Here is a 16,329-nt window from a genome sequence, read left to right as displayed (position 1 = left end):
TTGATCACAGGGATCTGGAAAAAGGAAGTCTGTGAAGGTCCTTTCCTGTAGGCAGTCAAAGCAGCCAGATGAACCTTAATGGAATGGACATTAAGGCCCGACTGCGCCAGATGAAGCAGATATGGAAGGATGACATCCTCCTTGCATGACGTTGGGTCATAGTTCTTAGACTTGCACCAGATGCAAAACCTCTTCCACTTGTAAGCATAGGAAGTCCTAGTGGAAGGTCGCTTAGCCTCCTTCAGTATGCCCATACAATCCTCTGGGAGATTCAGATGGCCATATTGTACTATTTCAGGAGCCATGCCGCCAAACTCAAAGACGAGAGGTTGGGGTGCACCATCCGCCCCCCGAACTTCGTGAGAAGGTCCGGCCTGCACGGCAGCTTCATGTGAGGAAGGAGAGATCGGTGAAGTAGGTCCGTGAACCACCACTGTCTGGGCCATTCCGGGGCAATCAGAATCATCCTCGCCCTGGAGTGAGACAACTTGATGAGAACCGCCGGAATCAGGGGAATTGGTGGAAAAGCGTACAGAAAGCTGTTCGACCAGTTGATCCATAACGCGTTCCCCAGCGTCCCTGGCTGGTAGTACCTGGAGGCGAAGCCTAGGCATTTGCTGTTTTCGGCGGTGGCGAACAGATCTACGTCTGGAGTTCCCCACCTTGCGAAGACTTCTCCCAGTACTTCGTCGTTTATGACCCATTCGTGGGTTTCCTGCACGATTCTGCTCAGTTCGTCTGCCTGAACATTCTGCACACCTGGCAGATGGGTGGCCGTAATCGACAGTCCTCGAGCCAGAAGCCAGTGCCAGATCGCCTGCGCCTCCTGCGACAGAGTGCGCGATCTCGAGCCCCCCTGCTTGTTGAGGTAATACATCGTCGTCGTGTTGTCCGTCTGAACAAGCAGAGAGTTGGTCTGAAAGGACGGATGAAAGGCCTTCAGTGCCAAGTGAACAGCTCTCAGTTCCAGGAAATTGATGTGGTACGTGGACTCCGTCGGGGACCACGTCCCTTGAATTTGCAGGTCTCCGGAATGCGCCCCCCAACCTTGGAGAGACGCATCCGTCACGATGGTCTGCGTGGGAATGTCCTTGTGGAAGGGAACGCCTCTGAGGAGATTCTCCTTCGAGCACCACCACTTCAGAGACTGAAGAGCATGTAGAGACAGTCGTATCCTGTCGTCCCAAGAACCTCTCCTCTGGTCCCACTGATCCTCCAAGCACTCCTGCAGAGGTCTCATCTGTAGCCGTGCGTGAGGAGTGAGAAAGATGCAAGAGGCCATCGATCCCAGTAGAGAAGACACCGTCCTCACAGTCGTAGACGGAGTTTTCATGAGAGCCTGAGCCTTCCGAACGAGTGATAAACGTCGCTCTTCCGAAGGAGACACGCTTGCTGACAGCGTATTGATGGAGGCCCCCAAGTACTGGATGCACTGCACCGGAATCGGGACCGACTTGGACATGTTGATGTGCAACCCCAGCTTGTGCAAGAGAACGCACGTCTTCTGGAAGTGTGCTTGAGCTTCCGAGAAGGAGGAGGCTTTGATCAACCAATCGTCCAGGTACGGGTAGACAAACACCTTGTTCTTCCTCAGGTGCGCCGCTACCACTGCCATACATTTTGAGAATGTCCTGGGTGCAGACTTCAGTCCGAAGGGTAGCACCGTGTACTGATAGTGATTGGTGCCGACTTGAAAGCGCAGAAATTTTCTGTGTTTGCATGCAATGGGCACGTGGAAGTATGCGTCCTGTAGATCTATGGCACACATCCAGTCTCCTCGTTGCAGCTGAGGGTAGATCTGATGCAACGACAGCATGCGAAACTTTTCTCTGCGAATCCACTTGTTTGCCTGCCGCAAATCCAGAATGGGCCTGAACTCGTTTTTGCCCTTCTTGCGGACAAGAAAGAACCGAGAGTACAGACCTCTTCCTCTTTGAGACAGAGGTACGTCTTCGATCGCCCTTTTCCTTAGCAGAACGTCCGCCTCCGCCTGAAGCTCGTGCAGTTGATACTGCGAGCTGACGGGAGGAATCGATGGAGGAGGGCTGGTGAAACGTAGACTGTATCCATTGCAAACAATATTCAGCACCCACTTGTCCTGAGTAATTTTTCTCCACTCTGCCAGAAAAAATTGAACGCTTCCCCCCACCGGAGCGGGTAACGGACGAGGGGGAAGTAACAGCTCAGGGACGGGACCCGGCCGGGCCCTTGGTCGCGGTAGAGGACTGTTGACGACCTCTACCACCCTGTCGCTTCTGGAAGGGCCGCCTGTACTGCTGCTGCTGCTGCTGCTGTTGATGTTGTCCAGCAGACTGCCCCCTTCCACGACCCTGCGACCCAAACCGACGTTGGTACTGTCGGAAGGGTTTCTTTTCCTTGGGCTTCTCCAAGCCCACTGCCGTCAGGGTCTCCGCTTCGGCCTTCATCCTGGCCATCTCATCATCCGCGTGTTTCCCGAAGAGGGTATCTCCGGAAAACGGGAGATTCGCCACGCGTTGCTGTGCTTCCGGTTTCAATGACGTCAACCTGAGCCAAGCATGGCGTCTCTGGTGAATCCCGTGGCAATATCCGTGCGCGGACAGCAATGATATGTCCGCTGCGGCGCCGATGGCCTGATTAGAGACCAGCATCCCCTCCTTGACGATCTCCACAAAGTCCTCCTTGCGGTCTCGAGGGACGAGGTCTGCGAACTGCTCCATCGAGTCCCACAGGGACCGGTCGTAACGTCCCAGCAAAGCCGAGTCACTGGCGGCCTTCATGGACGAGGCGGATGTCCCACACGCCTTGCGACCAGCAGAATCGATCCACCGGCTCTCCTTGTCCGGAGGCACCGTGGACGCAGGGGAGGTGGCATGAAGCTTCCGAGCAGCAGTCACGATGACTGAATCCGGTACCGGGTCCTTCCTCAAGAAGGCTGGGTCTGAGTCCGGAGCCCTGTACTTTTTTAGGATCCTGGAAGGCACAGATTTCACCGTTGCCGGCGTCAGGAATAGCTGTTCGGCGGGCTCAAGGAGCCCCGGCACCAGAGGTAACAGGGGGCGAGACAAGTGCCTTTTGTGTAAAGTCTCAAATATCACCGAGGTAGAAGCCGTAGGTGCTTCAACCTCAATGCCCAACTTCGCCGCACCACGCAGGAGAACCTCCTGAAATGTGCTTATATCGTCTATCGGAGACACCCTAGTCTCCGGCGAATCGGACAGCGTGGGCGAGTAAGAACGGGTCCCAGATGGAGAACGTGACCTGGACCGACGTCTCTTGTGATGTCGCCTGGATCGTGAGGAAGATCCACGGCCACTCCTTGATCTGTCCCGTCTCCCCGAGCGAGACCTCGACCTCTTGGGCCTCGGACGCTCCTTCGGCCTCCCAGGGTCAGGAGCTCCAGGCTTCTTAGGAGTCTTCTTCGGAGGCGTCGGAAACTTAGGCATCGACACCGCCCTCGGTGGGATCGGGGGTGGAGGAGCAACCGGACGCGGGTCCCGCGGAGCCGGCTTCGGAGGCGGGGTAGGGGCCTTCGGAGGAGGACCCCTCGGCACAGCAGGCCGCGGAGGAGGTGTAGACGGCTTCATCGGAGTATCCACCCCGGAATGCGCCGGTCCCGGCGAGCCACCATCTCTTCCAGAGCGTGGGGAGCCCCCCACAGTCCTGGGCCTGTCCTTAGGACCTCCAGACGTTGAAGACCGGTGTCCAGACGACGACCGATGTCCCCTCGACGTCGAACGGTCCTTCGGCGTCGACCGAATCACACTTCTCGACGTCGAACCGTGTCTCCGTCTCGACGTCGACCCCGACCAGATCGACGAGCCACGAAACCTCGACGACGGGCGATGGTGCCTCGACGGCGACCTCGACCTCTTCGCCGGCCTCGACGTCGACTTCTTGGATCGCTTCGACGTCGACCCTTTGGACCTTCTCGACGTCGACCTCTCTGACCTTCTCGACGTCGATCTCCTTGACCGTCTCGACGTCGGTCTTTTGGAATGCTTCGACGTCGACCTCTTCGGCGCCGGAGACGCCTTCCGTCTCGACGGCGACCTCGACGACGAGGATCCCCTCGACGACGATGTCCTCGACGGCGACCGGCGGTGTCGCCTCGACGGCGAGCGCCGACGCCGGGCCCTCCGATGTCGACCACTCGACGCCGACAGCGACGACGAGGATATCGACACCGGCTTCGACGGCGGCCGGAACACGTTCCTCGACGTCGACGGGCGACGTTTTCTCGACCCAGAGCCCTGGGGAGACCTGGAACTGGCCGTTGACCGTCCCCTCGACGTCGTGGTCAGCGCAACTGACCCAGACGGAGACCTTGGGCGAGGGCTGGTCTTCCTGCCCCTGGGGAGCCCCCCAGAGGCCTCAGCATGGGTAGAAGGAGCCCCTCCTGACCCACCTCGTGCCTTCAACTTTCTCTCCTCAAGTCCCTGAAGCCTGATTTTCTTCCTCTCCTTCAGGGTTCTTCCAGAGAAGCTTCTGCAGATCACACACTCCTCAGGAAGGTGGGAAGAGGGAAGGCAGAGAATACAGACCTCATGGGAGTCTGACCTGGCCTTCTTTCTTGAGCACTCAGGGCATTTATCGAATAATGCAGGCATTATGGACAAACAAAGAGTGCAGAAACACAGAAAGAAAGTCACCAAAGTACTTTAAAAGTACCAAAATTCGAAATCAGTGTAAAACACCAACAAAAACCCTTGAAAAGGGAGAGCTCAATGCTCCAGGGTCCTGCTTGCAGGAGCCGGAAAAAAGAACTGAGGCTAAGTTGGACCTGCTATGCATTCTGGGATACTGAGAGAAGGTTCTGGAAGGTTCCTTAAAGGCGCAGTATCCTAATTAAGCCACATAATGGCAGCCTATGGGGCTTGTCTGTCCAGGTTCTTCTCTCTATCATTCCTGAGGGATTTTGCTGTTAAGCAAGGGAAATCTGTACAGGCTTTGCTGTTTTGTGGATTTTATGGTGGAATTTCTAGTTGAAGTACTGGACAGTGTAGCCTTTTGGCTGCATTATCTGTCTTTAAATTCTCTCTTAAGTGTCTATGCATTTTCTGCATTTTTTGACACTGTAAGAGATTATTTTTGATTGCTCCGGGGTCCACGCACATGGGCGGGACTATTCACTAGATTATGACTATACACAGAGATCCCCTACTACAGAACCACATATATTGTCCTCTTAATTATATGCTTTAACGAGGTTTTACATAAAGCTGCTGCCCCTTCCTTATCTAGACCGAACATGCTTAATGCCTTTATATAATTTCTAAAAATAGCTCTTTTCCCCGTCATATTTACAAATATTTCCCTGTGCAATGCTACCCTCAATAAATTATCGGGGCCATTTATCAAAGCATTACACCACCTTAAACAGGCAGCCATTGATAACACGTATGTCGAGAGAAGACCAAATTCGAGCCTAAGTGCCGCGATCGGCGCAGCATAATTCAAATTACATATTTTGCGCCAGATCTTTCCTTCCACTTTCTCAAATTTGGCCCATTCACACTCATCTGCTGTTTCGTTAGCATAATTCAAAGTCGGTGGGATCTTTATTTTGTAAACCGAAATGATGTGTGAAAAGTGTCTTTTCCCACATTGCATATACAGGCGATTAATTGCCGAGGATTGCGCAATTGCTTTCCCTTGCAATGATCCATATGTCTGCTAGCAGAACACCTGTTTGTAAATATTTTTCCTAAATATGGATAAAATTTCACTACTTCCAGTTTTTCCTTTCCCAGAAACCAAATCAAATTTTTTCTAACCTTACACCCTTGATAGCTAAAAATCATAACTTTGCTCTTTGAAATGTTTATTTTTAAAAAGTACTCTTCTGTGTACCTAACGAGCTCTATCAATCTTCTTTGCAACCCGATTGGTGTTAAGTCCAGTATTATTGCATCATCTGCATACAACAGACAACTTAGTTTAAGATTACCTACTTGGGGAGGGTCCCCTTTACTCCGTCCTACCCGACTCGGCAGATCATTGATGTAGATAGAAAAGAGTAAAGGGGCCAACAGGCACCCCTGCTTCAGCCCGTTGTATGTACATATTTTCCTTGATAGGCCTTGAGTTCCCCCCAACAAAACTTTTGTCCACGTCGAAGAATGTAGTGCGATTATTAATCTTAAAAGGTTCTCTGGGATCCCCATTGTAACCAATTTCCTCCACAGCGTCCGCCGACCTACCCAGTCGGTCTTTAGACAGACTTCCTTTTGTCTCTCCTGTCATCTCTTCCCACACCCTCCCTTTATTTATGTCTCTCCTTCTCTCCTCTCTCAGTGTTTTGAGACTTAACTATTTTGTCCGATGCCCGATGGAGCTACCTGGTTTAGCTATAGGGGAGACAGTTCAGGGATTCCCTACCTGGACGTCACCTACCCAGTTGGTCTTTAGACAGACTTCCTTTCGTCTCTCCTGTCATCTCTCCCCGCATCCTCCCTCTATTTATGTCTCTCCTTCGCTCCGCTCTCAAATGTGTTGAGACTGAACTATTTTGTCTGATGCCCGATGGAGCTACCTGGTTTAGCTATAGAGGAGATGGGCTGTGGATTCCCTCCTTGGTCATCACCTACCCAGTCGGTCTTTAGACAGACTTCCTTTCGTCTCTTCCTGCTGTCTCTTCCCTTATCCTCCCTTTCTCACCTCCCCTGCCTCCTCCACTGCTTTTCTCTCTCCTTTCTCTCCTCTCCTAATGTATTGCCTATTTTTTGATAATTGTTGATCTTTTCCTGTTACATTGTTGATTCTCATGTAAAGCGCTCTGATACCTTCGGGTCTAGCCAGCCCTATATAAAACTCTTTAAATGAATAAAATAAATAAATAAACTCCTGGATGTCACTGGTCCCTTATTGAAGAGCTTATAGATGTCCTTAATAGCCAGACACAGGTTCCCTGATAGACCCGGACATTCTAGCAGGATGGGCACAGCGCGCCATTTGTTTCCTGGGAAAAGCGAATTGTGCCATCTCTACAGAATGTCGAAAATCCTTTCTGATGAGGATGGACAACAACCTCACAGAGTTGGCTTCCGCGGAAGCGGGCCCCCTGCCGGAGGGGCTACTTTTTGGCGACAGATTCGTCAAGGACATATATAAATACGTCGGACCCTTCACTTCCCTGAACAAGGCCCAAAAAAGCATTAAGAAGGTTTTCCAGGCAGGTCTTTTTGGTCGGGCCGGGCAAGGCAGGGGCCGCTCGCCAGGACACCAATACTATCAAGGCCCTTCCAGGGGAGGATACAGTCATGGTAGAGGAGACTATCAAGATAGCACCAGAGGTGGCACGTTCTAACCTACGAGACGATTTACACGTCGCCGTTACCACCAAGTGGGACAGAGGGGAAACTTCCAGCCCCAGATTACATCAGGTAAGAACACTAAACTTACCATTATATCCTCTGGGGGTCGCATTCGCCATTTTCTGCACAAGTGGGCACTAATTACTCAAGATGCTTGGGTCTTACAAATGGTTCAAGGTTTTTGCATAGATTTATTTCAAGCCATAATGCAAGATGTTATCCCACCTCCTATAGTTTTTTCCCAACAAGACATAGTTTTTATAGAACAAGAAATAGGAGACTTGCTGGAGAAATGTGCGGTAGCTTATTGCAACAACAAACTCGAGGGTTTCTGCAGCAATGTCTCCCTAGTACAGAAGAGAGGCAAGCCACAGACTGGTACTAAATCTAAAGGGCTTCAACCAATTTGTCATATACAGGTATTTCATAATGGAGGGCATCCATTTACTGACGGACATTTTGAGATAAGGAGATTGGATTGTCCACCTGTACCTCAAAGATGCCTATCTAACCAGCCCGATTTTCCCCCTCATCATCGCTTCTTGCATTTCTGATGGCAAGACAGATGGCTGGAATATTTGGTCCTGTCTTTCGGTCTTTCCTCGGCTCCTTGGTGCTTTACCAAGTTGATGAAGCCAGTGACCGCTCACCTCAGGGAGCAGGGTATTCATCTAATAATTTACCTGGACGACATACTAATAATGCCTCCGTCCATCTCCCTAGCAGTCCAACATCTTCAGATGACAATTAATCGTTTAAAGAATCTGGGTTTTGTGATCAACAAGGCGAAATCAGTTCTGTGCCCCACGCAATTACTGGAGTTTTTAGGCTGTGTGATCAATTCTCAGACAACTCAACTCAAGTTGCACAAATCCAAATTGAGACATCTGAAGAAGGAATTGAAAGCGACACTAACCAAGCAGGTCATGTCTCTGAGAGCGATTGCTCGCTTGGTGGGGCTTCTAGCGGCTGCAATACAAGCAATCTTTCCGGGCCCATTGCACTACCAGGCCCTTCAACGTCTAAAAATACACCTGTTGAAAAGTCTTTTGTACTCAGACCAAGTTCCCTTCTCAGACGAAGTCCGGGAAGAACACAAGTGGTGGCTAGCCCACGTAGATGCGTGGAATGGCCGAGCAATTTTCAACTCAGAGTTGGTAATAGAATCCGATGCCAGACGGTCGGGTTGGGGGACACAATGTGGAGAGATATCCACAGGGGGCAAATGGTCCCTCCAGGAGTTGTAGTTACACATCAAATGTCTCAAAGTCCTGGCGGGATCCTTTGCAATTCACACTCTATCTCCCAAGAAGGTATCTTGTTGCATCCTCCTGAGGATGGACAATATCTCTGCAGTGAGATACATAGACAAGCTAGGGGGGACGAGATCCCCAATGTTGGAGGAAATCGCCATGGACTTTTGGCATTACTGCCTGACCCACCAAATAATGGTGATAGCGGAATACCTTCTGGGGCAAGACCACATGATAGTGGACTGGAACTCCCAGCACTTGAAGGATTACAGCGACTGGAAGATCCATCCTTCCCTCTTCCAAATGATTCATGCAATATGGGGCCCTTGCCAAATAGATCTCTTTGCCTCCAGACTAAATCGCCAACTAGACATTTCTCAGCTGGAGACCAGATCCTCTGGCGAGAGCCATGGATGCCTTCACGCAGGATTGGTCGAAACCATTGAATTATGTGTTTCCTCCCTTTGTCCTCATTCCCAGAGTGGCGAATCAAATAGTCAATCAGAGAGCGGAGATCTTACTGATCACCCCACTGTGGAAGGTCCAACCTTGGTTTCTGATTCTGCTGGAACTGACATGCGACTTCCCTCTTCTCCTTCTGTGGTCTCAGATGATGCTCCAGGGCCCTCAGGGAGAACTGCATCCTCTAGTTCTGTGGGGGCAGTTGTCCCTGATGGTCTGGAGGCTTTCAGGCAACAGTGTCATTGCCAGGACTTTCGATGGAGGCTTTAGGCTTCATCCAGCAGTCCTGGGCTCCCTCTACTAGAAAACTATACTGTTTGGCATGGCGAGGATGTTTGTGTTGGTGCTTGGAGAAACACGTGGATCCCGTGAAGGCAGACCTCTCACAAGTATTGAACTTTCTATCCAAGAAAGATCTGAAAGGATGTCCTACAGGTCGGTTAATAATTTCCGATCCGCTATCTCGGCAGGACATGCGCCGATAGATGGGAGACCGGTAGGTATGCATCCTGTGGTGTGTAACCTGTTGAAAGGAATACATGTGGCAAATCCACCTAAGGCTAAGTATTCAGATTTATGGGATGTGTCTAATGTTCTAGCTCTATTTGATAATTGGCCTCAGAATGATCAGTTATCCAGAAAACAACTGTCTGCTAAAATGGCTATGCTTCTTTGTTTATTTGCCTGTCGACGAGTCTCTGATGTTAGAGTCCTAGATTTAGATAGGAGGGTTTTCTCTTCTGCAGGGGAGTCATTTGTAATTTCTGCATACAAAGACATTTTCACGATCTATTGACTACAACGCATTTCCGATAAATTGTGAGTAGTAAGATGTCTTAAGGCTTATGAGGAATGTACCCAACCTGTCAGTTGTTCAAGACTTTTAATTGCATTACAAAAGCCCTTTAAATCAGTTACCTCTGCTACTATTGACAGATGGCTCAGTTATATAATGACAGAGACAGGCACTGACACTCAAGTGTTTGGACTGCATTAAGTAACAGGCTCTATGGCTTCAAAATCCTTTATGTTGGGTACCAGTATACAAGATATAATGAGAGCAGCTGATTGGTATTCTGACTCTACGTTTAAATAGTTTTACTATAAACCTGTGGGTGTTATTGCTTCTGTGATTCTAGATAAGCGTTAAACTAGCATAATCCGAAGACTCTGGTCCTGTAATAGAATAAAAAATTTGCGAGCATTTGTGCCAAGAATTTTAAATTATATTAAGGACACGGAGGCGAGGATTATCCTGTAAATTGTACAATTCATGTTGATGATTGCGATGTATGCCCCATCCTTATAAGATTATTTATCACAGTTATTATGAGTGGATATTTCTATTTCAGGATCGGAGCAGAAAGGCGAATAGATGATCACTTATTTGGACCTCTTGGAAGGCGTATTGTACAGTCATCACCTGCAAGGTCTGCGGTTGAGGCTGCAACGTTATCGGGTTTCCTGTTTCTACAAGTTCTGTCATCATTGGACAAGTTGCAATTAATACACGGACAATGCTCGTTCAGGGAAAAGAAAGAGGAAGTGCTCATGTTTGGGGACTTCATATATTGGACTATGGTCTCTATGGTTATTGGTAAAGTACCATGGCATTATGGGAAATGTAGTTTTATTTGATATGTTAAAATATTTTTCATTGGCTGCTGTATTTTTTTAGTAAAGAAAGAGAAAGCAAAATCCTCCCCTCCGTGTCCTTAATAGAGTGAAAAATTTCCTAGCGAGGATTATGCATATCTTTCTTCACTTTATTTGCATAGCAGTATTTAAAGAACATTAAATAACAAGCATTTACAATGCAATAGGTCTTGCACTGATATTATTTTGAGCTATTGACATTGTAAATGTTATTGGGTTTTTTTTGTTTGTTTTTTGTGTGCGGATTCCTCTGAGCCTCCGCTAGTAATCCAGGCGTATCTCTGCATGGACCCTTTAGACACCATGGGCCGGCTGCCATCTCCAGCCCCTATGTTTGTCTGCCAGCTCTGAAAACCATCTGTTTACCTGTCGGAAGTTAGGTCCGGGAAAGAGTGTTCTATCAGCGTGATAAGGTATTACATGTGGGACATTCCGTGAGAAACCACGAGAGAGCAAGCGGTGAGCGATGCAGCGGCCCGTGTGCTGGGACCTCTTCGCCACAGGTGTTGGTCAGTGCACTGAGCACAGTACGGGAATGGTATGGCCCTTCTCTTTTGCTAGCCGTCATCGGCAACCTAAGCCCTTGTACTCTTCTCTCTGGTGTGTTCCTGCCAGCACTCCTGGGAGACTCACAGAGACATATGACACGGTTCTAACAAGAGGACAACATAGCTGTGATCCCCACTACCCTGTGTGACCAGAACACATTGGAGAGACCTGGTGCAGGACTCAGATGATAGGTGCAGGGCATGACTACTACTCACCTGCAGTGACAAAATAAGTTTAGGAATGACAGTCAATCAGGACGTTCTTTCTAGAGGGTGATAATATTAATGTGTGACTGGGCAACACCACCAATCTACTGCAAGTCAGGCGGTATATTATTGGATTTTGGTTTTATGTTTTATATATGGCACAGGAATGCCGGGCAAACCAGCTTCAAGGTGCAGACACCATTGCTGCACAAATGTCCGCATCTGAAGACGGCGCAAAAGAGCACGGATTAAGGGATATGTATCCTCTTTTCCAAACTCTCGATCTGAGAGGATAGAATCACGGCCCAAGAATGACCTCAGATGAGCTGCCAAGCCCCAGGGGAGGTCACAATAGGACCGTCTTTGAGGTCACTTCCTTTGACATGACGTATCAAGGAGGCCCACCCGCCACAGACACTTGGCTCTCTGGTGTATTCGGGACAGACTCTCCTCATTTAGTGTTCTTTAGGGCAGATGAGGCAGCCTGGAAGAGAACAGAAGATTTACGGATGGGAGCTACAGCCCCAGAAGGGGAAGGACGCATTCCCAGAAAGGTTCTCGCTCTCACTCTCTCTCTCTGCTGTTATGTAGGTGTGCGCAAGGAGCAAGTAGATAGAGCCTTGGTATTCATGCACAGGAACGTACTACCTGCAGGATATATTCTGGGGGTAGAACATGCTTACAGACTCATCTAGGGTGAGCAGAGCAGTAACAATAATTCAAACTCAGATTGTCTTTGTACGGACATCTTTCTTTTGCCAACGAATGCCGTCCCCCCAACCCCCATCAGGAAAGATCCAGTGCTTGGCGTGCACTTACCGCAACGACCTTCTCCTTCCTAGGGTCGATCACCCGCACCTTCTTGTCTTTGTAAGTCGTGCCGATGACGCTGCTGTTGCGGTTCCAGCACACGTTGAAAATCATGTTGGAGTGCAAGCGCGGTCCCTAAAGTGAAAGAAGACCGCGCTGTAAATAACAAAAACAACTTTTGAAACATGATCCGTCACAACACGCCCCCTACAGACAAGAAATTCCTTCACGACAGCCGTGAAGCTAACGACCCAGTCTGGATGGGCCATCCAAAAGGGTGACAGGGCAGTAACCAAGAAGCATCCTTTTCAATGAGAAGCCAGCGTTTAGCATAAACGCTGAAGCTACCCATTGAAAATGATGGGCGGGGCTTCAAGTCCCCTTCTGAAATCTCCTCTCTCACACTATGTCTCACAGAGCATGCGAGCTGCAACGCTAGGCGAGACTTAAAAAAACAGTAAAAACATTACAGACTACACATCCCATGAACCATAGGGGAGCAGTCTCCATGGTAACCATAGTCCAATCATATAACAGTCCATAACATATAATCATGTAACGTCCCTTCCGCTTCCTCTTCTTTACTGGAGGATGTTAAGCTTGTATTGCTGCTTTATTTGAAGTTTTGGTCATTCCCTGCAATACAGAAAGAGTACTGTTATCAAATTCTTCAGTATACTGGGATCGCCACCGTATTCATGAAAAGGAAAACCATTCAGAGTGCAAAATTTCAACTGTATAAAATGTCAATGACATTAACATTTCATCAAAGACATCATCATGGAAGCAAAGTACTTACTGATAACAAATCATCCTGGGCGGGTTGAGATCGAAAGTAATCTCACGGTGGGATAATCCTCGCCTCCTAGTGCTTAATATAATGGAAACTTTCCTTCTCGTTACCTAGGAAGTTTTCCTTTCTATGTCAGGATGGAGGCAAGGATTATGAATGTTCAAAGCTTACTTACGACCAGAGATGCCGCTTCCGAAATGGGCTTGAAGTAGAACCTCTTAAAGGTAGAATCAGATGACCAATCAGCCGCATTCATAATATCTTAAAGCCTACCACCCACCTGAATGGCTTTTGATGCCATAGCTCCTATTGTGGAATGTGCACCAAATGTACTCACATCCACACCTGCCTCTGACATGATCCATCGTACCCACTTGGCAATGGAAGGTTTGAAAGGTTTCTGCATGGCAATAAGTAATTGCCTTTCCCCAGTGGGCCAAAGCTCCGAGGTCATCTCCTAATATGCCTGAATATACCTCACCACACACAACTTAGGATGCTATGGAAAGGAAGGATAAGATACCGACCTGGTATTGGTCTTTGTCCTCCTTGCTATGGTAAAGGTGACCCCTTCCGGGGTAAAAAATCTCGCTGAAATGTCCAGTGCTGTGACATCCAAAACCCACTTACATGAAATGAAACATAGCAGGATGGCTAGTTTAGCCGACAGTGCCTTGCGAGACAGATATTGGTTATCCTGCCAGCCAAGAAGAAGTCTCAGCACTAGATTAACGTCACACAGGCCCAAATATCTAGGCTCTGGAGGCCTAGACAGCCGGATGCCTCGCATTAACTTACAAATCCAGCGTTGTTCCCCTGCCGGTTTGCCATCAATCTCACAGTGCCCTACAGAGATGGCCGAACGAAAAGAGTGAACTGTTCGATAGGCCAGGCCAGCTTAGGACAATTCCGCTAAGAAATTTAGAATGTGAGTAACCTTTGCTCCAATGGAATCCATGTGTCTCTCCGGACACCAACGGTGCCATTTTCTCTAGACTGAGCGATACCTCTCGACTGTACCTGAAGCACATGCCTGCTGGATGAGGTTTGCAGTGTCTGACGAAAGTTGTTCATCCTTCCAGCATCCCCTGAAATCTTCCATGCCACGAGTTGCAAATGCCCCTGAAGTACCCACGGATGAAGGCCCCCCTGGGGCTCCTGATAATTGGAGGGAATGAGGGCAGCTGTATTGGGCGATCCATCAACGTTGGGAACCAGGCTTGTGCTCTCCAAATTGGCGTGATCAATACAAAGGACGCTGCCTGCCGCCGAACTTGGGCCGCTACTCTGGGTATCATCATGAAAGGGGGAAACGCATAAGGGTACTCCATCAACCAGTTTTGGAGAAAGGCGTTGTTAGACCTGGTACCATTATTCGTGGGTTTCCTTTCCATTTTTTTGCTGTTGCCTCCCGTGTTTGCTATATGTTTTGCTGGTTGAAATGCGTTGGGCACTGTGCCACTGCTATTCAGTGCCACAGTGCAAGTGCTCCTTATGTTAAATTGATATAATGGATTAGGGACTCCATGACTGGCCTATTTGGTTTACTTGTCAGACCCTAGTACAGTGCACCCCGTGTGCCAAGGGCTTGTAAATCAAATGCTGCTGGTGGGCTTGCAGCACTGATTGTGCCACCCCCAGAGCAGCTTGTAACCTATTGCTCAGGCCTGCCATTGCAGAGCCTATGGTCAGCCTGGGGCGGCCATGTCGACTTGGCAAGTGCACCCACTTGTCAGTCCCCAAACCTTCCCTTTTCTGCATGTAGTCACCCCTAATGTAGGCCCAAGGGCAGGGTCCATTGTATGTGAAAGGTAGGACATGCCCTGATGTGTGTAGCATGTCCTGGTAGTGAATTACAGCCAATTTCGTATTTCACTATGGCAAGGCTACCTTTTCCCGTAGGCCAGAATGGGAAGTTTGATTATAACATCTTATAATCCTAACTGACTCAGGGAACTGGGTAGAAATTCGAGTTTAGTATGCCTGAACTCAGAATGATAAAATACATCTTTTAGTGAAGTTGGTTTTAACATTCTGTGTTTGAAAATACCACTTTTAGAAAGTAGATATTTTCTTGTCTAACCAGCCAAGCCTGCCTCTGCTAGGTTGTGTATTCCTTGTCTGGTTTGTGAGTGACAGGGGCCGGGGTGGCAGCAGGAGACAGGGTGAGTCAGCACAAGGCTGAATAGACCTATCTGCATGAGGAGTGGTGGGAGGAGTAACACCTGAGCCTGAATAGGGATCTGCCTGCCTTCCACAATGCTGGATCCACCTTCTGTGGTGTGTCTGATGACCCTGTCCCACACTGACTAAGGAAAGAAGGAATCCTGTAAACAAAAAGTTCCAGGACTGCACAGAACTGGTTTGGACTAGGTACAGACACTCTCTGCCTTCAGAGACAAAGAATTCTGGTGTATAAAAAGGGGGACCCAGACCCCAGAACTTTAAGGGCCATATGTATCAATCAAAATTGCGATCGCAAACGCCGAAATTCACAGAATTTCGGCATTCGCTATCGCAATTTTTCTAAATGGTATGTATGAAGGCAAATCTGTGTTTCCTTATTTCCAAAATTTGCGATTCCTTATTTTGTGATTGCATTTAAGGAATTGCAAACTGGTGCCATGCTGCAATTATATAATGCCAAATCAGTGGCCACAGCTGTATATGGCAGTGAAATATGGGGGTATGTCGCGGGAGAGCAGCTCCAGATTGTGGAGAACTCTTTCATGAAACGTCTATTGTGTGTCCCTTCGGGCACGTCCAATCTAGCAGTCCAAGAAGAATAAGGGACACAATATGTAAGCAATATTTTCCCCCTACGTCCACTGACCTGTTGGTTAAAACTTTGGCTGAATCCTGATATTCCATTAACGCACTAAGGGCCAGATGTAGGTAATTCCTATTTACTGACTCTTAAATACCGAATCATACCGATTCGGTATTTAAGAGTAGGTAAATAGGAAGGAGGCATATGTAGGTAAATCTTATTTTCCTATTACCGATTCGGTAAGATTTGGTATTTACCGATTCTGTAAATACCGAATCGGTATTTCACATTGATTCCTATGGGCCTTGAAGCCCATAGGAATCAATGGGAAATACAGTATCGGTATTTACAGAATCGGTAAATACCGAATCCTGGAAGGGTGCAGGGGGTGTCACTTTGACACCCTCTAGCACCCCAAGTACAGGCTTGTGTGACATGTGGCACACATACATGCCCTAAGGGCATGTCTGTGTGTAACATTGCACAGATGTACATGCACACCTGAATTCGGTATTTTACCACACAATAGGATTGT

The 16,329-nt window shown here is 48.5% G+C and overlaps 1 protein-coding gene across 1 annotated transcript in view; it reads right to left on the bottom strand.

The window, feature by feature from the left end:
* Window positions 1-16,329, bottom strand: part of LOC144825032 (uncharacterized) — a 418,697-nt gene that overhangs the window by 162,273 nt on the left and 240,095 nt on the right. Inside the window, exon 2 of the mRNA XM_078683941.1 lies at window positions 12,241-12,366. Within this exon, the coding sequence (XP_078540067.1) occupies window positions 12,241-12,366 (126 nt within the window). The remainder of the gene's footprint in view (window positions 1-12,240; window positions 12,367-16,329) is intronic.

Source organism: Lissotriton helveticus, chromosome 3_1 (assembly GCF_964261635.1).
Source record: "Lissotriton helveticus chromosome 3_1, aLisHel1.1, whole genome shotgun sequence".
NCBI classification, from domain to species: Eukaryota; Metazoa; Chordata; class Amphibia; order Caudata; family Salamandridae; genus Lissotriton; species Lissotriton helveticus.
The sequence above is the reverse complement of the archived record's forward strand: the minus strand, read 5'-3'. Positions and strand labels throughout refer to the sequence as shown.